This window comes from Zalophus californianus, chromosome 5 (genome assembly GCF_009762305.2).
Source record: "Zalophus californianus isolate mZalCal1 chromosome 5, mZalCal1.pri.v2, whole genome shotgun sequence".
Taxonomy (NCBI): Eukaryota; Metazoa; Chordata; class Mammalia; order Carnivora; family Otariidae; genus Zalophus; species Zalophus californianus.
In genome coordinates this window covers 73,727,108-73,750,805 of record NC_045599.1, presented here as the reverse complement: position 1 = coordinate 73,750,805, position 23,698 = coordinate 73,727,108, and the positions used below count along the sequence as shown (strand labels likewise).

Genomic DNA, 23,698 nt, shown 5'->3' with positions numbered 1-23,698 from the left:
AATGTTATTGAACTTAAAGTAGTCTGCTAAATTAGATAGAGACGAACAGTTCTATATAATTTCCTCTGATTTTGCTGATGTTGTTCTGTTACCTTCAACAAAAACTGTTAACTTCCCCTATCCATATGTTGCTGTTCTAGATGTATGGTTATGTGTATAGACATTAAGAAGCTAGTGAAGTTCTTAGCACAGAACAATCTAAAGATTCTGAGGAGAAACAGGTTTATACATTCGATTAAGAGGCTTTTCTAACACTGTACAAAATTCATAGTTTCAAAATGGGTAAAATAATCCAGAAGGGAGCTTCTTACACTTTTGAGAGGTGGTGGCAGAGAATCACATGATACGCAAATCATATCTATAAAGTCATGAACCTGAATATCTTCTGTGGCTTACTTTATAGTCATGTCCCAATCGTGAATCTTTTGAAGGGAAAAATGACTGTAGTACATGAAGGCTACAGGAACCTGAGGAGTATCATCCTCATTTCTCAGATGTGGATTTGACTCACAGTTAAAAGAATTGCTCAAGGTTATGAACAAGTCATCAAAGTCTCTCACTACTTGGCTTATTCATTGGCCAATATTATTACAAATAAATATTTATGGAATTGTGTTACTTACCAAGCATAGTTGGGTAAATGTCCACAAGAGAAACAACATTTGGTACTTGTAGGTTGGCCTTAATTCCCGGTCCCATCACCAAGAGTGGAACGTGGGCACTAGCTTCATACATACTCATTTTATAAAACTGACGATGCTCCATGGCCAGCTCTCCGTGGTCTGAGGTGTATATGACAATAGTTTTCTGAAGAAGACCTAACTGGCGAAGAGCTAAAATAATTTCTCCTACAATACGAATTGAGATAAATCTTAATGAGTTTTTAGTTTGTGTTCTATTACAGTAAGTTTATAACAACTCTGCCTCACAAGAGGATGCTTCTTAACATGTGAATGTTAGCTAGTGCTCTTAAGTAAGGTATGCCACATTTCATGTGCCTGCTCTTCACCTGACAGATGAAAGAGAGGAAGGAGAAAATACAGTACTGAGAGGATAAGTTTCTTCATCGGGAGGTTCAAAAGTTTCTTTATTTGGAGATTATGCTGGCTTGCTTTCTATGTTCCTCTCAGAGATTGGGGAAAACATTTTTTCCCCTTGGTTACTTAAATGAAAAAAGAAAGACAACTCTAGATGTCAGCACTATACGGTGTCCCAGACAATGAAAGGATCGGTATTATCACTGACCTACAATTTCTGCCCCATGGGAGGTCAGAACTCCTTCTCCCTGCTACCCTTTCTCCCAGATCCCCAATTGGCAGGTCAGGCTTAGCATATTCTTGGATAGGGAATAAATGGACAGTAAAATTCCTCTGACCAGTCCCTGTCTCTTAGTGTCCTCTTCGTTGTAATTAAAAGAATCACCGAAAGGCATAGGCCAGAGAGAAGAGTCATCCCTATTTTGGCAATTCCTGAATCATGGCCTACAGGGGGGTCTGTATTATTAAAACAAAACCTACAGGTGATTCTGAGGTCCAGTCAAACTGAGACCCACTGTTCTATGGAGTTATTTACAGAGTGCATACCATCAGGATCTTCCAACTGGACAACTATAATGGCTTCCTAATTGGTCTTCTTGCTCACATATCTCTTTCCCCTCTAACTCTTGTACCACTGGGGTGGCTATCTTTCTAAAATATCTGATCATGTCATACCCCAGCTTAAAACTTTTTCAAAATTTCCCATTGTCTAAGTCTTTAGCGAGCTCAGCACCCTTAACTACCCCCTAGACCTTTACCTTTTATAGTCCTAAACTACTTAGAATCCCTGAACTAGTAATAATTAGGTTAGACTTTCTTGCCTCTGTACATTCTCTGCTTTCTTCTGTGTTGGATGCCTTTTCTTCCACCTTCTACTTGGCAGATTCCCATTCTTCCTTTATGACCAAGCTCAAGCATTATCTCCCTGGTGAAACACTGCCTGCTCCTTCAGGTGGACTGAATCACTGTCCTCCAAGGCCTCTACAACTCGTATTCTGCTGTAGTTACAACAACACGTTACAAGTGCTGGTGTTTATACTCATCCAGTAAATGTTTACTGAGTTCTTACTATGTGCCAGGCATCATGGATGCAAAGCTAGGCACCTGGGATGCAATCTTGGTAACACTGAAGTCCCTGCTCTCATAAGGCTCCCCTTGTTCAAGGGAAGCAGACAGTAAACAAGTAAATAGACAAAATAATTGATGATCATGATGTAAACAATCAAGATGATAAGGTAGAGAGTAAGTAGGATGGTGGGGCTGGTATACTAACTTATGGTGGTTGGGAAGACATCCTTGAGGAGGTGGTGTTTGGACTGAGAGCTAAAGACTGAGAATAGCCAGCCATGTAAAAAGCAAAGGCAAGAGGATCCCAGGCAGAGGGAAAAGCAAATACAAAGGTCCTGAGGGGGAGCAAGAGCTTAGTGTTTTTAATTTAAAAAGTGTGATTTCTTAATAATATTCAATTAGTACTACCAGTGCCCCAAATGGGGCCTGATAGTGCTAGTGCCTAGTGGGCACTAAATATTTGTTGAACAAACACAGGGAACAGTAAGAAATACAATTTGGTGGCGAGACTAGTGTGGATATAACAAGATATAACCTATTTCATAAACTTTGTAGTGAGCTGCTGCATTTTTTTCTCTAAGAGACTTCAAGAGGTATTCCCATACTCCCCACAGCAACATTATATATATATATATATATATATATATATATATATATATGTAGTATTTCACCTTAGTAGATATGGATGAATGGATAGCTGCAAACTTTCAAAAGTGATTTGCAGGGTGCAAATGGGTGAATACTCATTAACATCAGAAAATATGAAAAACAATTCAACATTTGTGTGGATTTACGATTAAAGAAATTTACTTTAAATCTCATTTGCATTTAAGATTGAGTACTTGGAAAATCCTTAAGACTTTTAATTCATATTATACTTCATATATTATAAATAATTAATCCATATATATTTTTTTGCTTTCTGCTTTATACTTTTCTATTTTTGCCCAATGAATGCTTCTTAAGAAATAGCTACTCACTTGTTCACTCTCAAAATTTACTTTGTACAGAAGAGGTGCTTCCCACACTCCACTAATGTAATTTGCTCCACTCTAAAGTATACCAAAATATGAAAATAACTTGTTAGAAAGATGGATTTTTTTTTAAGCCAAGGGTTCTCCAATCTAAACTGGAAACTGCCGTTAACTCTACAAGTGAGTAGGCAAAACACATTCTTGACAGTCATCTTATGGAAGCAGGTAGAGTTTTGAGCTGAACTAGGGAAGGAAAGTCAATATGATTCTGGACCAGACTACACATGGGGAAAATAATGTCAGGTTTAGTTAAACCCTACGCTAAAGGGCCTGGGAAGAACGGTTTTGTTTTCTAATTATTACAAGTCTGGGAGAATTCACAAGATTCTGTGACTAAACTCTTATCTCTTAGAATCTAAGCTGCCTTACAATTACCTGTCACATGTGTACTTGTGTTTGGTTAAATACTGATTCCTGTGTAAAGCAGGTAAAAAGTTTTATGTCAAGCAGGTAATAGCCTTCTATGGTCCTGTCTTTATGTATGAACAAATCTGAGCATTTATTAATTTATGAATAATTAAGATAGAAAAGGCTTTTTATTCCATGATTAATAATGCAAATTATCCAATTTTTATATGTGTCAAGATTTTTATAATTCTAAGCCTTTAGCATCTAAGAAACTGTTGTAAAACATTGTCTGAGGAAGTTCATACAAGTCAGCAACCAGCACGATCACAGTTTGTTGGAAAAATATTACACTTTTTCTTCATTTAATTGCTTATTAAATAGACCACCTACCAAGCATGGCATCTGTCTCAGCACACATAGCATAATAAAAGGCCCTAATATTTTTAATTTCTTTTTCTGTAAACTTTCCAGTGCAGTTTTTTGTATAAGAAGAGTAATAATCTACAGGGTGCATTTCTGACAGAGGTGACCACTTTGGGATTTTGATGGCATCATAAGAAACCTAAAAAGGAGAGAAAAACAAGGTAGTAATATTCTTCTCTTCCAACAAGTATGTATGGTGAACTAGACAATGCTTAATTACTTAGGATTGTAGAAGAAAATAGTTATGAGTTATGTAAAGAAAACAGTAAATCAAATACATAATTAGGAACAAATTGTTATGACTAGTAACAACAAAATGTATATATTAACATCTGTGTATATAGTGAGTTATGAAAATTATTTTTATAATTATACATGACAATGAAAAACATGAGCTATATTAGACGGTATTCTAGTCGAGAAAAAGTATCCAAGCTTTTTAATATAGTGTGTGACCAACTCAAAATTCCAGAATCAACAGGCTCAGAATCTAGAGTTTGTTCCCAGTAGTTCACTAGTAAAACTGCCAATATCTGGTGAGACAGCCAAATGTTTGCTAGGAACAAATACAACTTTTTAATACGTATGAATGCTTATAGTTTTGGTGAAAACAAGACTAAACTTAAGTCATATACTTCTTTTAGTCATGTAACTTAAAAACCTCAGATATCTACTTACTATTTACTTATAAATTATTTGATTCAGTTCATTAGGCTAGTACTAATTTTTCAAGATAGAGCCAGTTACAACTTTTTTAGAAGACATGAAGTATCTACAGTTTTGACATTGTTTCCTTTGAAACAGGGTTCACTAAACAGCATTTCTGATTAGAATTTTTAAAGCAACTTAAATTCAATTTAAGTTGATACCTTTCAAAACACAGGTGGTTCCGTTTGCATGGTTCAGATGTGCTTGGATTTCATTTACCACAGTTTAGTTAAATAACACCAGTCCCCCAACAACACACATTTTAATTACCAAACTATATTAACTGTGAGTTACTGCATAAAGTACAAACTTTCACATTCAAATACTGCTAGCTCTTCAGTCTACAAATCCCTGTATATTACAGGTGTGTGTCCCAATCAGTGACTAATCATATTATTTTTTTCAAAGTCTATCAGTGATTGGTCCCTGCTTATCATTTATTTAGTATGCATACGTACAGCCAAGGTGTAGCTGGGCTGCGTCCTTCTCTCCCAGTGAAACCTCCATGTGGCATTTTTACAAAAATGGATAATCAAAAGAGGGATTGGTCAAAAAAGGTGAATGTACAGTAAAGAAATAAGAAAGTGATAACACTGTACGTGAAATTTGAATCAAACATTAACTAGAGTTAGAAAGAGAGCCAACCTGGGAATGTTGACACTGCCACCATCTGATACACTCTAGCTATGCAGCCAGAGGAACTTAGTGTAGATAAACTCATTGATAAAAACAGGAAGGTCGTTGCAAAACAAAAGGGTGAGCATATCCTAGAGAAAGTGACACTGGCAAAAATCCATAGGTTAAAAGAACTCTCAGAAATATATCATCACATTGGAAGTTCAAAGCGTAAAATGTTGGAAGGTGATCCACATTTAGAAAGAGATGGGGCAGTCTGCCAAGACTTAGAGAAGATGCTTGCTCCATATCTTGTTATACAGTGAGAAGACAAGCAGTTCAAATTCTTATGTTTTTTTTTTCAAAAACCCAAAACACTTTAATCCTCAATATTTCTAGTATTTTCAGTTACAGTGCATTCAACATTAGTTTTACTGTCTTTTTTTTTCATTTCCCTGCACATTTATAACCCAAAATAAGAGAGGCTTAATGTTTTGACAAATTTTGTTGTTGTTGTTTAGATTTTGTTTATTCATTTGAGAGAGAGACAGACAGAGAGCACAAGCAGGGGGAAAGGCAGAGGGAGAGGGAGAAGCAGACTCCCTGCCGAGCCGGGAGCCCGACATGGGGCTTGATCCCAGGACCTGGAGATCATGACCTGAGTTGAAGGCAGAAGCCCAACCATCTGAGCCACCCAGGTGCCCCTTGACAAATGTTTTTAAGAGTCCTAGAAAAATGGTCATTTTCTCAATTGATTGTTGAGATCTCTTTGTATAGTTTCAGCTTGCATGGTCACTTTTACCCCCTGAATTCTGCCAAGTGAAGACTGCCTGCTTAAGAGAACATCTTTTAGTTTCTTTCTTTTTCTTAAGATTTTATTTATTTAAGAGAGAGAGCTCACAAGCTGGCGGGGGGGGGGAGGGAGGTGGTGGTAGTGGCAGGGCAGAGGTGGAGGGGCAGAGGGAGAGATTGAGAATCCTGAGCAGACTCCCGCACTGAGCGAAGAGCCTGACCCAGGGCTCGATCCCAAGACGCTGGGATCATGACCTGAGCTGAAACCAAGAGTCAGACACTCAACCAACTGAGCCACCCAGGCTCCCCAGTTTCCTTTTTTATAGACACATTATATTCAAAGTGTTCAACTCAGAAGTAGATTACTGAGTTTTAATACTTATTTCATTTCTGTAAAATTGCCCCTTTGTTTTTTGCAACCAGTTATTGGTCATACTTGATTTACTATGATACAGAATTTTCAAATTTTTCTTTAAAAGTGATAATAAAAGAAGCAGTGGGCAAATACCAATAACATACAATTTATAATGTTAACTTGTACTTTTGAGCACACAATAGTGTACTTACCTTTTTAAGCCAATAAAGAGATGTGTGAAATGTTGAAGATCCAAAATTTTCTCCTGAAGATGGTGAAGGATATGGATGTGGTAAATTTAATCCCAAGTACAGAACAAATGGTTGAGTGTAATTACTTGCTTCCTTTCTTAACCAATTTACTGCTCTGTCTGTATTCTTCCAGTCCTTTTCCATTACTCTTACTTTAGTCTTTTTAGGGATAAGATTAACCATCGGTCTGCCTTCTTGTCTGAGTAAGAAAGCAACATCTCTTGTCCATGCTTCAACACGGTTGCTGAGGAGGCAAAAAACGTGTATTATAAGGTGCTAAAAAAGATTAAAAAAAAACCTGACTAAGCATAAATATAAGAAAGCAATATGGAAAACAGTTTTTAGACTCAGTCATGTAAATGTTCAGGCTCACTACATTAGATCTCATTAAGAAAGTTATTGAGACTTGCAAACACAAAATCCAGGGGAAAAAAAATGACAAGAATCAAATATTCACCTATATGTCCTTTAAAACTAAGATAGATTATTTAGAAGGGTTATTTTTTCTTATAACAAGATATTTAATAATATAAAAAGTGTTTCAAGTTCCTAGTATTTCTCCTAAATTTTCTAGCAATTTGTCTTTTTTCTGTCAGAAGAAGAAAGAGAGGTTTTTATTTTTATTCCAGTGTAGTTAATATACAATGTTGTATTTGTTTCAAGTGTACAATGTAGTGATTCAACAATTCCACATATTACTTAGTGCTCATCAAGATAAGTGTACTCAAATCCTTCTCACCTATCTCACCCAATCCCCACCATCTCCCCTCTGGTAAAAATCAGTTTTTTTCTCTATAGTTAAGATTCTGTTTTTTGATTTGTCTCTTTTTTTCTCCCTTTGTTTATTTGTTTCTTAAATTCCATATATGAGTGAAATCATATGCCGTTGTCTTCCTCTGACTGGCTTATTCTGCTTAGCATTATACTCTCTAGCTCCATCCATGTTGTTGCAAATGGCAAGATTTCATTCCTTTTTATGGCTGAATAATATTCCTGTGTGTGTGTGTGTGTGTGTGTGTGTGTGTGTGTGTGTGTGTGTGTGTGTATCACAGCTTCTTTATCCATTCATCTGTTGATGGACTTAGGTTGCTTCCATAATTTTGCTATTATAAATAATGCTGCAATAAGCAAAAGGGTGCATGTATCCCTTTGAATTAGTGTTTTTGTATTTTTGGGGTAAATACCCAAAAAATTATTGCGATTATTGGATCATAGGGTGGTTCTATTTTTAACTCTCTGAGGAACCTCCATATTGTCTTCCACAGTGGCTGCCCCAGTTTGCATTCCTATCAACAGTGCACCAGGGTTCCTGTTTCTCCACATCCTCACCAACACTTGTTTCCTTTGATTTTAGCCATTCTGACAGGTGTGAGGTGATATCTCATTGTAGTTTTGATTTGCATTTTCCTGATGATCTGTGATGTTGAGCATCTTTTCATATATCTGTTAGTCTGTTCATGTCTTCTGCCCATTTTTAATTGGATTATTTGGTTTTTGGTCTTACAGATTTTCTACACTAACTCTTTACTGGATATGTCATTTACAAATATTTTCTTCCATTCAGTAGGTTGTTTTTGTTGGTTGTTACCTTTGCTGTGCAGAAGCTTTTTATTTTGGTGCAGTCCCAATAGTTTATTTTTGCTCTTGTTTCTCTTGTCTCAGATGTATCTAGAAAGATGTTCTTATGGCCAATGTCAGAGATATTACTGCCTGTGCTCTCTTCTAGGATTTTTATGGTTTCAGTCTCACATTTAAGTCTTTAATCCATTTTCAGTTTATTTTTTTTTTTTGTATGGTGTAAGAAAGTGGTCCATTCATTCTTTTGTAGGTAGCTGTCTAGTTTTCCCAACACCATTTATTGAAGAGACTGTCTTTTTCCCATTGCATACTCTTGCCTCCTCTGTTGAAGATTAATTGACCACATAATTGTGGGTTTATTTCTGGGCTTTCTATTCTGTTCTGTTGATCTATGTATCTGTTTTTGTGCCAGTATCATATTATTCTGATTATTACAGCTTTGTAATATAACTTTAAGTCTGGAATTGTGATACCTTCAGTTTTTTCTTTTTCAAGATTGCTTTGACTATTTGGGGTCTTTTGTGGTTCCATACAAATTTTTGGATTGTTCTAGGACTGTGAAAAATGCTGTTGGTATTTTTGATAGGGATTTCATTAAATCTGTAGATTGTTTTGGGTAGTATAGATGTTTTAACAATCTCTATTCTTCCAATCGAATGTCTTTCCATTTCATTGTATTGTCTTCAATTTCTTTCAGTCAGTGTTTACAGTTTTCAGAGTACAGGTCTTTCACCTCTTTGGTTAAGTTTATTCCTAAGTATTTTATTATTTTTGGTACAATTGCAAATGGGGTTGTTTTCTTCATTTCTCTTTCTGCTGCTTACTAGTGTATAGAAATGCAGTGAACTTTTTTTTTAAGATTTTATTTATTTATTTGAGAGAGAGAATGAGATAGAGAGCATGAGAGGGGAGAGGGTCAGAGGGAGAAGCAGACTCCCTGCTGAGCAGGGAGCCCGATGTGGGACTCGATTCCGGGACTCCAGGATCATGACCTGGGCCGAAGGCAGTAGCTTAACCAACTGAGCCACCCAGGCGCCCTGCAGTGAACTTCTGTACATTGATTTTGTGTCCTGCGGCCTTACTGAATTCATTTATCAGTGCTAGTAGATTTTTAGTGCAGTCTTTTGGTTTTTCTATAAATAGTATCATGTCATCTGCAAATAGTGCAAGTTTTACTTCTTCCTTACCAATGTGGATGCCTTTTATTCCTTTCTCTTATCTGATTGCTGTGGCTAGAAATTCCAGCACTACTATGTTAAATAACAGTGGTGAGAGTGGACATCCCTGTCTGTTCTTTGACCATAGAGGAAAAGATCTCAATTTTTCAACATTGAGTATGATGTTCACTGTGGGTTTTTCACATAAGGTGTTTATTATGTTGTGATATGTTCCCTGTAAATCTACTTTGTTGAGAAGTTGTTTTTTTTCATTATGAATGGATGTTGTACTTTGTCAAATGCTTTTTCTGCCTCTATTGAAATGATCATATGGTTTTTATCCTTTCCCTTATTGATGTGATGTATCACATTGATTTGTTTATACTGAACCACCCTTGCATCCCAGGAATAAATCCCATTTGATCATGGTGAGTGATTTTTTTTTAATGTATTGTTGGATTTGCTTTGCTAATATTTTGTTGAGGATTTTTGCATCTATGTTCAACAGAGATATTGGCATATTGGCCTGTAGTTATTTTTTTGTTGTTGTATCTTTATGTGGTTTTGGAATCAGGAAAATGCTGGCCTCATAGAATAAATTTGGAAATTTTCCTTCCTCTTCCATTTTTTGAAAAAAAGTTTGAGAATTGGTATTAACTCTTCTTTAAATATTTGGTAGAATTCACCTGTGAAGCTGTCTGGTCCTGGACTTTTGTTTGTTGGGAGCTTTTTGATTATTGGTTCAATTTCATTGCTGGTGATCGGTCTGTTCAAATTTTCTATTTCTTCCTGTTTCAGTTTTGGTAGGTTATATGTTTCTAATTTACCCATTTCTTCTAGATTGCCCAGTTTGTTGGCATATAAGTTTCATAATATTTTCTTACAATCCTTTGCATTTTTGTGATGTTGGTTATTTCTCTTTTGTTTCTGATTTTGTTTGAGTCTTCTCTCTCTCTCTTTTGATGAGTCTGGCTAGAGTTGATCAATTTTATTGATCTTTTCAAAGAACTGGCTCCTGGTATCATTGATCTATTGTTTTTTTTTTACTTTCTATATCATTTATTTCTGCTCTAATCTTTATTAGTTCCTTCCTTCTGCTGGTTTTGGGTTTTGTTTGTTCTTGTTTTCCTAGCTCCTTTAGATGGAAGGTCAAGTTACTTGATATTTTTCTTGCTTCTTGAGGTAGGCCTGAATTGCTATAAACTTCTTAGAACTGCTTTTCCTGCATCACAAAGTATTTGGACTGTTGTGTTTTCATTTTCATTTGTCTCCATCTATTTTTTTACGTCTTCTTTGATTTCTTGGTTGACCCATTCATTGTTTAGTAGCATGTTTTTTAAATCTCCATCAATTTGTGCTCTTTCCAGATTTTTTCTTGTGGTTGACTTCTAGTTTCATTGCAGTATGGTCAGAAAAGATGCGTTGTATAACTTCAATCTTTTTGAAATTATCAAGATTATTTTTTGACCTAATAAGTTATCTATTCTGGTGAATGTTCCTTGTACACTTGAAAAGAATGTGTATTCTGCTGTTTGAGGATGGAATGTCTGAATATATGTCTTAAATCCATCTGGCCCAGTGTGTCATCCAAAGCCACTGTTTCCTTGTATATTATCTGTTTAGATGATCTGTTCATTGATATAAGTGAGGTGTTAGAGTCTTCTATTATTATTGTATTGCTATTGATTAGTATTGTATTACTTATATTTGTTATTAACTGTTTTATATATTTGAGTGCTCCCATGTTGGGTGCATAAATATTTACAATTATTATGTCTTTTTGCTGGATTGTCCTCTTAACGATTATATAGTATCCTTCTGTGTCTCTTGTTACAGTTTTTGTTTTAAAGTCAATTTTGTCTGATATAAATATTGCTACCCCGGCTTTCTTTTGACACCCATTTGCATGATAAATGTTTCTCCATCCCCTCACTTTCAATCTGCATATGTCTTTTTTTTTTTTTAAAGATTTTATTTATTTGAGAGAGAGTGAGCGAGAGAGCACAAGCAGAGGGAGTGACAGTGGGAGAGGAAGAAGCAGACTCCCAGCTGAGCAAGAAGCCCAATGCGGGGCTCGATCCCGGGACCCTGGGATCATGACCTGAGCCAAAGGCAGACACTTAACTGTCTGAGCCACCCAGGTGTGCCTGCATGTGTCTTTAGGTCTGAAGCTTGTTTCTTGTAAGCAGCATATAGATGGGTCTTGTTTTTTTTTTTAATCCATTCCATCACCCAGGGTATTTTGATTGGAGAATTTAGTCCATTTACGGTCAAAGTAATTATTGTTAGGTATGTATTTATTGCCATTTTATTTTTTTTGTTGTTTTTTTGTGTTTATGGATCTTCTCTGTTCCTTTCTTCCCTTGCTTTCTTTTCTCACCGTAAGTTGGCTTTCTTTAGTGATTTACTTGGATTCCTTTCTCTCTGTTTTTTGCATATCACTGTTTTTTGGTTTGTGGTTGCTATTAGGTTTGTTTATAACATCTTCTGCACATAGCAGTCTACCTAAGGTTGATGGTTGCTTAAGTTTTGTTTTGTTCTGTTTTTAGAGTCTGTGTTGGGGGGGTAGGGGCAAAGGGAGAAGGAAAGAGAGAATCTTAAGCAGGCTCCGTGCCCAGCCTAATGCAGGGCTCAAGCTCATGACACTGAGATCACGGCCTAAGTTGAAACTGAGTTGGATGCTTAATCGACTGAGCCACACAGGTGACCCAATGGTCACTTGTTTGAACCCAATTTTTACTCCTCTCTTCTCCATCTTTTAAGTACATGGTATCATATTTTACTTCCACTTGTGAGTCCCTTGACGGAGTTTTACAGATATACTTACTTTTACTACTTTTGTGTTTCCTACTTTCCTTACTCTTACTGTCTTTTCCACTCACAGTCCCCTTTAACATTTCTTGTAGGGTTGGGTTAGTGGTCATGAACTCCTTTAATTTTTGTTTGTCTGGGAAACTCTTTATCTCTCCTTCTAATCTCAATGAAGTTGTGTGGGTGGTTCTCTTCCGCAGGGCGTGTGCAGCCATTGTGGAGACTGAGGCCTGCCTGGGCTACTCTGTAAAGTGTGTGCCAGTGGGGGTGCAGTTTTAACAGGGTGTGTGTGTGTTCTCCGTGGGAGCTGACAAGCTGCTGTCACCAGGACCCAGATGGTGTTAAGGGCAGAGTTGGGAGATACAGTGTTGGCAAGGTTTGCACTGGTTATCTGGGGGAGGGGACCCCCAGTGCTGCGACGGAGTCAGGCCCAGCTGGAGAGGGAGGGGTATGGTGTAAGCAAATTAAGTGGTGGATGTTTATGCCACACTGGTTTCCACAGGTGGCTGTGTGTTTATGTTGGGGGGTGGGGGAGCGAAATGGTGCCTGCCAGCTCCTTTGTTCCTGGAGAAGTCCCTCACAGAACTCTGAGTTTAGTAAATAACTCTCTCTCCTGTATGCTCGAAGTGCTTTTGTAAATGCTGCTTCTATGCTGTCTCTCCTCAGGCTGTTTCTCTTGCTTTCTCTTTAAGGGCAGGGACTTGGCTTCCCGTTACCCTGGAGGCTATCCCAGCATGGAACCTGCTGATTTTTAAAGCTCTGTGCTTTAAGACCTGCTGGTTCCAAGAATTCGTGAAATTTGGCCCCGTGTATTTTCAAAGAGCCAGATGCTGTGGGGACCTGTTTTCTCTCTGCAGGCACCCTGGTGTGCTAGTCTCTCACCCCTCTCCATGCCCACTGCTTCCTGCCTCCAGTGGCCAGACTCGCAGGGTTTAGCTCCCCACTACATCTCTGCCTTTCCTACCCTCTTCAGTGTGGCCTCTCCTCTACATTTAGTTGTGGAGTTTGTTCTGCCAGTCTTTGGGTCGTTTTCTGGGTTATTTACATTGATGTGAGTATTACTTGCAGTAAGCACAAACATACAATGTATAGTTTCCTATATGCCAGCATTTCTCGAAGTGTGGCCCAAGGATCTCTGGAAGGTCCCTGAGAGGCTTTCAGGGGGTCCATGAGGTCAAAACTATTGTCATATTAGTAAGATGTTACACATTCAATCTCACATGAGTGAACAAAGGGACACAAAATTACCATATTTCTGATAAAGGCATTCACAATAGGATAAACCCTATCCTACCTCTACCTGAAGTCTGGTTCTTTATATTCTTGCTACTGGACGTGGTCTGTGGACCAACAGCATCAGCATCACCTGGAAGCTTGTGATACAGAGCAGAATCTCAGGTCCCATCCCAGACCCACTGAATAAGAAAGGGTATTTAACATAATGCCCAGGTGTTCTGTATGCATATTAAAGTCTGAGATGCATTGTTCTACATTACATAACAATCTAAGAATTCTTTTATGCAGAAACTTCTAAATTTTTAGATAGGATCACCAAAATAGTATCTTCAGAATGGGCTACGTTGGTTCAGTGCCAGAAAACAAGTTGATGGCCAAATGCACTACCAAACAATCAGCAGTCTGATTAATTCTTTTTAATAATAAAATATCCTCCTAATATGAATGAAAAAACTCCTACCTAACACATTACCAACTAATTAATGCATAAATTTGCATATATGCCATTGCTGTGTGGGTTTTCTGTGCCAATATGCCAAATTCTGCTGCAGCATTGTTCAGTGAGCAGAAAGCACAGGATTAATTAACATAGTAGCGATCTCTTCCGAAAAAATATGTCACATTACAATTGATCACATGACCATTTTCTTTCAAGATGAATTCTGAGGTTAGACTTAACCTGCAGCTTCCTAAGATAATTAACTCTCAGTCTTCAAGAGTTTTGTGGATATTTCTTTTTCTTTCTCTCTCACACATACACAATTATTGTTTCTGATGGGATTTAAATAGCTAGATGTATCTCAGATAAGTCTCCTGAATGAAAATGTTACAAATCTGAATAATGTACCTTGCAAATTCTGGTATCAGCCTAACATATTCTATAAAAGAAAAAAAGAAATCCATACTCCTTTCCATTAAATACTCTTCCCTCAATGTTGTGAGAAATACATACACCATTTTTTAAAGAACTTGTAAGGCTGTCACCTATCTTCCTCACATATATGGACACTCAAGAAACAGTCTGTTTTAGTGGAAAGAATAAACTCTAGCAAATTTAAGTTGGAACATTCCTTTCAACATACATGATTTAAATGCTGAATATATGCATGCTTTCTCATTGATTAATTTTATTAATTCCAACCATTTTTTTTGGTGAAATTAAAGTGGCCAGTGTTTCTTATTCCTTTTTTTACATTCATAGAGCTATTTGTAAATAAGATAAAAATCATGGATTTTCACTAAATGATATAATTTTCACTAAATGATATAATTCATTATTCATACTTGTGTAAAATATTAACTTAATAATGTTAACATAATGCTTTATATTTTAAATATTTCATAATTAGTTTTTGTTATAAATATATTTTTTATATAATAATATTAAATGCATAGTAAATAAATTCTCTTTTTCATGGCTAACTACAATACAATGTAGGCAATACAAGAGCCACCTGGACGATGGACATACTTAGAAGAACACAGGAAAACTCGGAATGGATGGCAAATTAGATCAATCAAAAAATTACATGAATGAGGGACACTTGGGTGGCTCAGTCGGTTAAGCATCTGCCTTCGCCTCAGGTCGTGATCCCAGGGTCCTGGGATCGAGCCCCGCATCGGACTCCCTGCTCAACGGGAAGCCTGCTTCTCCCTCTCTCTCTGACGCTCCCCCTGCTTGTGCTCTCTTGCTCTCTATTTCTGGCAAAAATAATAAATAAAATTTAAAAAAATTACAGGAACTCAAAAAGTTCATGTAAAATAATCATGGGACTTGACCAGAAAGCAAAAAATCTGTTCAAGGGTGAAAAGAATAAAACATAACCATTCCCAAGTTGTTACTGCTATTTTTTTTTTTTTAACAGAACAAAAACTTTGTGGAGATTCTCAAATTCAGCTTACCAGATGAAGCATGCAGGGTTTTTTTGCCAGCTGCCTGAACCTATTACTGAAGTCCTTCTCACATATGAAAGCTTTACTTTCATTGCTTCCCTACAGGAATTCTGGTTTAGCCAATGTTCTCCAAAAGGTTTGTACTCTCCTACTTGGATGCCTTTGTTTAGAAGTTTCTCCTTCCTGTCCATTTTAGCCTAGTAATGTTCTACTTCTTTGAAAGCTTATCAAATCTAAAATGCTATTAAAACTATATATACTATTTAAAAATATATATGTATGTATATATATATACACACACACACTATTAAGAAAAATACTGCCAATTAGACTATAACAGAATTTTGTAATCTCAGTAGTAAGATACACTGCAATTTCAGAGATATCTTAAATTGTGAAAAAGAAAGAAGTGCCACCTTAGAATAAATTAAATACAGCCTTTACTCCCATCTCCTGAAAAAAAATCTGGATGTGATCACTTCCTTCTTTAAACAGAATTAAATATATTTTATCCCGTACTGCAGTTATCTAGACTTATTTTTTTTTAACCTTTTTAAAACCATACGTCTCTTCAGCTAGGTCATATCTGGCTAATGCTAATGTTAATTTGAAAAGTTAAATCTCCCTATTATTAGATAGCTTCAGACTCGTCTCAAATAGATTGAGATAAATTTCCACAAATGGCTAACACTGGCCAAAGTAGGAGATATAAACTTCCTTATAGGCAGCTAAACCCTAATACATTAAAGTTTAGTAATTAAATGGGAAAAAATCCAATAATAGTAATAAGAGTGTAGGCTAAAAGCGATCCACCGATGTCTCAAGAAACTGATCTAGGAATTATGGTAGACAGCATTCTGAAGATAGCCCCAGGGGCTGCTTTAACCAAGAATTGTCTAGTCATCAGAAGTGAGGGTTCTGGAATAACTAAAACAATAGCAGACTCTTTCCTTATCCTAAATTATCTGAGAATGCACCCAGAATAATGCAAGCTGTTCTAGATACTGAATTTCATTAAAGATAGTAAGACGATGATAGTGGTGTGGGTTCCACAAAATCTTCTAAACTGACCAAAGGAATGGATGCCTTTCTCCATTATAAGGAAAAGAACAAAATAAACTCCTCTTTGGTATGGAGAAAACCAATCTAAAGGTATTTATGATCTTAGATCATAAAATAATGGTGGATATGCATGAGATATACACATACCACTAGGATACAGAATTGAAAGGGACTGAGAGAGGGCTCTATGGTTGTTAATCTGAGTTCTGTCCCTTTCTTCTTAGTTACTCTGATTCTATTGAGAATCCAGACTGTGCTTCCAGTCTGGAGGCCTGACGGGGCCAGGAAGAGCGCTGTAGGCAGCTCGTGGTTTGCTTCACTTTGCTGTTTGCCAAGAGGTTCAAGCTGAAGAAATCCCCAGAGCAATTCTCTTATTTTGGAAGCAGGCCTTTATTTTTCATTTGTTTCAGAGGAGTGAAAATTGCCTAGTGTGACCTGGCTTCAGAAAAACATGAAGTTACATGAACTGAGAACATAGATAAATTTCAGTGGAAGTAGGATGACAGAGGATTTGACTTTAGGTTTTTAACTTTTAGCTAGGAAAGAGAAGACAACAGCTTATTTAAATTGGCTTCTGATGCCACTAGAATGTAAGTTCCCTGAGTTTAGACATTTTTGTGTTTTGATCACTCCTGTAGTCCCATCGTTTAAAAATAGTGTCTGGTACATAGCGGTTGGCTCCATTAAATATTGGCTGAATAAAATACATTGGACTATACTTTTGTAACTTAAATAAGGATCATCTTTAGTCTTAGTATTTTTAAGGAATATTACTTAATACTCAATTTCTTTATTAAATTGTGATCTTAGAAATCTAGTTTTTAAAATATCTATATAAAATGTCTCCTAATTCTACACACTTCCAAACTAACACGCTCTTTGGTTTTGTTGATTTAGAAATATTTAGGATATTTAGTTTAGATGTTTTCTCAATCTCTGCACTATTGACATTTTAGGCTTGATAATTCTTTGCTGCAGGGTGGAGGCAGATGGTGGCGGGGAAGGGTGGCGTTCTGTGCATTGTAGACTGTTTAGCAGCAACCTGGCATCTACCCTCTGGATGTCAGCAGCATCCCCCCAGTCCTTGTCAGATGTCTTGGGGTGGGGGGGGGGTCTTATCAAAATTGCCCTTGGTTGAGAACCACTGTTTTCGATATTGCATATATATTAGCAAAACAGTTTTATCTGATTGTAAAAATTACCAAAATACCCTATGAATTAAATACAAATGTTTCCTTTCAGTTGCTAATAAGATATGGCAAATTTGAACCTAATCAAACCTATTATAACACCTACAATGTGAGGGGGGTAAAGTAGATACATAACTTGCCCAAAGACTGATAGTTAGTAAATAGAATCGTAATGAGTACTACCACCACTACTTGTTTAACAATTGTCTGGAATAAACAAGTGTGTAGCCCTTAAGGATCCCAGTGTACTGCAGTATATTATACAAATAAGGGACACATAGCTGGACTAGTGTTCTTAAACTGATACAAGAAGAAAGTATTACTTGAGATCTAAAAAAGACAGATGGAGTATTATTGTATAAGCTAAAGAAACTTGTAATTCTGGCTGAAAATACAAACAGGTTCAAAAATGGCCAATTTCAGTGGAAAAGGTAGCAGAAAGAGTTATAAAAACAACTTCTGACTTTGAGAGTCAGTCTATCAAAATACTCAATACCCCTAGTAAGTTTGATATTAAGATACATTTTTTCCTGAGACCCATTTTTCAAATTGCACAGAAAAATTTAAAAGATAATGTACCAAAATGCATATAACCTCTCCAGATATGCAATTAGTAGCAAACTTGACCTATTTGTCAGCTAAATGACTGTGTGGGTACATACAGCACTAATACAAACAGTCCTGAGAGCTTATTTCAATTTCTTAAGCTCTGGTGAGATAGGAAAATTAGCCATAAGCAGTTATTATACTGACAGTCATCTTTGATGTCCCAAATGTCAACATTTAAGTGGCTTTTCTCCTTTTACTGATTTTAAACCATAGGTTAAACAGAACATCAATGTTTGTCAAATAATAAGCTATAGCTAGATCAATGTAACTTCCTATCCCATTCATTCAGACATTTAATTCTGTGCCTACAATGCACTGGCACAATATTGGCGATGGGAATAAAGCAATGAAAAAGAGAAACAGGGTCCTTATTCCTGAGGAATAAAATTCAGATCAGATTTTAACCATGTCATACACAGAATGATAGTTACAGGGAGTATGAGCTGTTCAACCTTCGATTCTTTTTCCTACTGGATTGGCTGAGCAAAGTGAGAAAATAGGATAATAGTATAGGACAGGGTAATAGTATAGGACAGGGTACTAGCATAGGACAGGGTAATAGCAGAGGACAGGGTACTAGCATAGGACAGGGTAATAGTACAGGACAGGGTACTAGTACAGGACAGGGTACTAGTACAGGACAGGGTACTGGTATAGGACAGGGTACTAGTATAGGACAGGGTAATAGCAGAGGACAGGGTACTAGCATAGGACAGGGTAATAGTACAGGACAGGGTACTAGTACAGGACAGGGTACTAGTATAGGACAGGGTACTAGTATAGGACAGGGTAATAGCAGAGGACAGGGTAATAGCATAGGACAGGGTACTAGTATAGGACAGGGTACTAGTATAGGACAGGGTAATAGCATAGGACAGGGTAATACCATAGGACAGGGTAATAGTAGAGGACAGGGTAATAGCATAGGACAGGGTAATAGCAGAGGACAGGGTACTAGCATAGGACAGGGTAATAGTACAGGACAGGGTACTAGTACAGGACAGGGTAATAGCAGAGGACAGGGTAATAGCAGAGGACAGGGTAATAGCAGAGGACAGGGTACTAGTATAGGACAGGGTAATAGCATAGGACAGGGTAATAGCATAGAACAGGGTAATAGTAGAGGACAGGGTAATGGCATAGGACAGGGTAATAGCATAGGACAGGGTACTAGTAGAGGACAGGGTACTAGTAGAGGGCAGGGTAATAGCATAGGACAGGGTAATAGTATAGGACAGGGTAATAGCAGAGGACAGGGTACTAGTATAGGACAGGGTAATAGCGGAGGACAGGGTAATAGCGGAGGACAAGGTAATAGCATACCTGTAATAGCATAGGACAGGGTACTAGTAGAGGACAGGGTACTAGCATAGGACAGGGTAATAGTACAGGACAGGGTACTAGTACAGGACAGGGTACTAGTATAGGACAGGGTACTAGTATAGGACAGGGTAATAGCAGAGGACAGGGTAATAGCATAGGACAGGGTACTAGTATAGGACAGGGTACTAGTATAGGACAGGGTAATAGCATAGGACAGGGTAATACCATAGGACAGGGTAATAGTAGAGGACAGGGTAATAGTAGAGGACAGGGTAATGGCAGAGGACAGGGTAATGGCAGAGGACAGGGTAATGGCATAGGACAGGGTAATGGCATAGGACAGGGTAATACCATAGGACAGGGTAATAGTAGAGGACAGGGTAATGGCAGAGGACAGGGTAATGGCAGAGGACAGGGTAATGGCAGAGGACAGGGTAATGGCAGAGGAGAGGGTAATGGCATAGGACAGGGTAATGGCATAGGACAGGGTAATAACAGAACAGGGTAATGGTAGAGGACAGGGTAATGGTAGAGGACAGGGTAATAGCGGAGGACAGGGTAGTAGCGGAGGACAGGGTAGTAGCGGAGGACAGGGTAATAGCATAGGACAGGGTAATGGCACAGGACAGGGTAATGGCATAGGACAGGGTAATAGTAGAGGACAGGGTAATAGCAGAGGACAGGGTAATAGCAGAGGACAGGGTAATAGCAGAGGACAGGGTAATAGCAGAGGACAGGGTAATAGTAAAGGACAGGGTAATAGGAATAGTTACATTTTACTCTGGATTAAACTTACTTTCTAAAAAGTAGAAGAATTTTAAAGAGAATTTGTGAAATTACATGAAATAATTAGCAGTGCAACACACTTTAGGAAATAAAGGGTTTTGGGCGCCTGGGTGGCTCAGTCGGTTAAGCATCTGACTCTATTTCTGCTCAGGTCATGATCTCAGGGTCAGGACATCGAGCCCTGCGTCAGGCTCCCTTCTGGGGGTGGAGTCTGCTTAAGATTCTCTGGCTCCCTCTCCCTCTGTCCCTCCCTCCCTAAAAAAAAAAAAAAAAGAAAATGAAAGGGTTATGTAAATATTAAACTATAATTCTGATTAAGCCATTTTTACAATAATAATTTTCCCCTTGATTAAATGCTTATTCTTTTTTTTTTAATGCTTATTCTTTGCCAGGCATTGTTAAGTACTTCTTATTATTTAACCTTTTTTATTAACTCATTTAAAACTCCTAAACATCCAATGATGTGGGTATTATTTTTAAGATTTTTTTTTTTTAAATTTTAAGTAATCTCTATACCCAACATGGGGCTCAAACTCACAACCCCCAGATCAAGAGTCACATGCTCCATTGACCGAGCCAGCCAGGCACCCCGAGGTGGGTATCATTAATTCCAGTTTTCCGATGAGAACATTGACACAGAAGTCAAGTAACTTGCCCAAGGTCACAAGGATGGTAAGCAGGGAAGCTGGGCATTTAACAGTTCTGATGGACTCAGAGCCTCTGCTCCTTCTACCATGTTTACTCTGCTTCCACCCTTTTCTTCTCCTGCATTCCTGGGCAGAATGGGGGAAGAGCTTTTTGCGCAAGACTAGCTTGTGCAGTGGTGCAGAGCTAGTGAAAAGCATGTGAGATAAATGAAAGAGCAAGTGCATACTGACGGGGAGAGAGTGATATGAAATGAGACAGAAGGTATGCAGGGACTAGATAATGTAGGGTCTTATAAACCATGTTGTGGGCTGGGGATTTTAGCCTACCTACAGAGGAAAAAAAAAAAACACTGAAATATTTTAAGCAGGTCAGGCACTTGATCAGATGAATATTAAATATTAAAAGATCACTCTGTCTGCCTATAGAAAGTGGATCAGATAGAAGAAAAGTTAGGAACTACTTCAGTATGTTAGACAGGAGAGGCTTTGGTGGAGGTGGTAAGTGAATAAAAAGGATAGAGAATTTAGAAGTAGAACTGACAACCTCTGGGGATGGATTAGACGGCAGAGACAGGGAGAAGATGTGAAGGTCCGTTCTGGGTTTGCAGGATTGATTTCTTCTAGATTTTGGAAGACAGAAGAGGAAAGAAATTTAACGTTACCCAGAAAAGCAAGACTAATATCCAGATTATTCTAGATTATTTTAGTATCTGTTTACCCAAAATTCATTCTGTTAGTTTCCTAGGACTGTAGTAACAAATTACTGAAAACAGGATGGCTTAAAACAAGAGAAATTTATTCTCTCATGGTTTTAGAGACTAGAAATCGGAAATGAAGGTATTGGCTGGGCCATGCTCCCTCTGAAGGCTCTCGGGAAGAATTCTTCTTTTTTTCCTGGCTTCTGACATTTTTTGGCTTGTAGCTGTGATCACTCCAATCTCTGCTTCTGTCTTCACACTGCCTTCTCTGTGTGTCTGTGTCCTTTCTAAAGAGACCTCTAGTTATCAGATTTAGGACTCACTTTAAATTTGGCATGACTTCATCTTGAACCCTTAACTAATTGCATCTATAAAAAGGATCTATTTCCAAATAAGGTCACATTCTGTAGTTCCAGGTGGACATGAAGTTCTGGGGAACACTATTCATTTCACTACATTCACTGTTATTTTTATTCAATTTATTTTTCTGGTTCTTACCATAATCATTAGCATCATCATCATCACTACTACCACTGTCCTAACCCTAAATTACCACCTGTAGGCAAGAGGTACTGCTCTAAGGCTTTAATATGTATTTGTGACAGGAGTCCTGAGTGTTGGGAGACTCTAAGAGCATACCCAAGTTCACTAGGAGAACTCGTGGGACTCAGCATTGTACTCAGTACATCAGTACTCAGTACATTGTCATCAGTACTCAGTTGTACACATGGCTATGATTATAGTGAAAGGACAGAAAGCAAAATCAGCAAAGGGAACGGTATTTAGGATGAGTCCACAGCAAACCATTTTCAAGTTGCCAAGTGGAGACACAAAGGGCACTTAATTCATCTAGCATCAAACATGACAATACATGTGAAGAATTGTGTATTAGGGAAGCTCATTAGTACCCAAGTTGTTACTGGGGGTTGATCATGCAGACGCCCTCTACCTGCCACATACCAAAATCCCAGACTTTCAGAGGGAAAGCAGGTGTTCAGCATAAACCACACTGTACATTCTAGCTATAGAATAAGTCACTTTTATCAGGGAATACATGGAACACTCCTGATGTTCAAGTTACTAGATATAAGCCAAGGGCCAATCTTGAAAGCAGGCCTTTCTAAGGAGACCTGCTATGTGTGAGCTTTTTTCCTGCAGATCTCATTCCATTTAATCCTCACAACAAAGAAATTAGAGGTCAGTAGTAAATAGAGAAACTAAAATTCACAAGTAGGTATTCTGATTCCAGATCTCTGCTCTTAACCACTATGCTCAGCTGCCTGGTTTTTGAGGACTTAGTAAAATGAAAAAAAAAAAAGTTATAGTAGACTGAAAGGAGATAACTGACAAAAGCAAGCAGACAGAAGATTATGGTCTTTAAAAAATATAAACTGTATTCAGTACCTAGTAGATATTGTATAACAAAACTCAAAATAAAATTTGAAGTAAACAATTTTATAGGCCTTTAATTTTTAAGAAAAACAAAAATTACCAGCATATTAGCAATCTTAATATCTTAAGAAGATTAAAGAAAGGTGAAGTTTTAGCCAAATTAACACAATTGAGGGATTAAGAGCTTTACTCTCACCTTTGTGCAGAAATAACAAAAGTCAAAAAAGAGTACATGTATGTGCTACAGCAGAGGGTACCATATTCGCATTATTTTTGTTTTAGTATTTTACCTAATGGAGTGATGTCCTGAAGTGTAGTCCAGTTTTCCAAATTTTTGTGTTCGGTAGCCATGCTTCTCCATGATATCCATCCACGTTGTATAATTTGGATCTAGGCCCTTAAAGTTATTCCAAGATTCTGTTAAGTGAGTGAAGAGGCCACTCCACATTGCTGGGGGTGGGGGGAGAAACTGGGATTAGTGTAAAGCTTATCGATTTGTTTTAACTATGAAGATAATTACAGCAAGAGAAAGAATCTACTAGTTTAGAACTCATGCTCTGGAGTAAGACATAACCTGCATTAGGTGCTTTACCTAACATTTCTGATTGTTACCTCGTGTTATCAAGGGGAAAACTCGTCAAGGAGTTACTATTTCCATTTCACAGGTGAGTCTTCAAGGCTTACA

General features: G+C 37.6%; 2 protein-coding genes across 9 annotated transcripts in view; one reads left to right on the top strand and one right to left on the bottom strand.

The window, feature by feature from the left end:
• The window catches only part of TTC37 (tetratricopeptide repeat domain 37), a 167,477-nt gene that overhangs the window by 40,877 nt on the left and 102,902 nt on the right, over positions 1-23,698 (top strand). For 2 of the 4 annotated variants that reach the window (XM_027605936.2, XM_027605937.2), the window contains exon 2: positions 15,279-15,442. The exons of 1 other annotated variant lie outside the window; for it this stretch is intronic. The gene's annotated coding sequence lies outside the window, so the exon portion shown is untranslated. Of the gene's footprint in view, positions 1-4,052; positions 4,072-15,278; positions 15,443-23,698 lie in introns of those variants that run through there. One more of the 4 variants, XM_027605938.2, reaches the window with a different exon arrangement.
• ARSK (arylsulfatase family member K) overlaps positions 1-23,698 on the bottom strand; it is a 43,698-nt gene that overhangs the window by 10,776 nt on the left and 9,224 nt on the right. For 3 of the 5 annotated variants that reach the window (XM_027605943.1, XM_027605947.1, XM_027605946.1), the window contains exons 3-6: positions 23,304-23,463; positions 6,593-6,875; positions 3,878-4,049; positions 624-848 (exon numbers count right to left, since the gene is read on the bottom strand). In XM_027605943.1, coding sequence (XP_027461744.1) covers positions 624-848; positions 3,878-4,049; positions 6,593-6,875; positions 23,304-23,463 — 840 coding nt within the window. The remainder of the gene's footprint in view (positions 1-623; positions 849-3,877; positions 4,050-6,592; positions 6,876-23,303; positions 23,464-23,698) is intronic. The other 2 variants (XM_027605944.1, XM_027605948.1) reach the window with 2 other exon arrangements.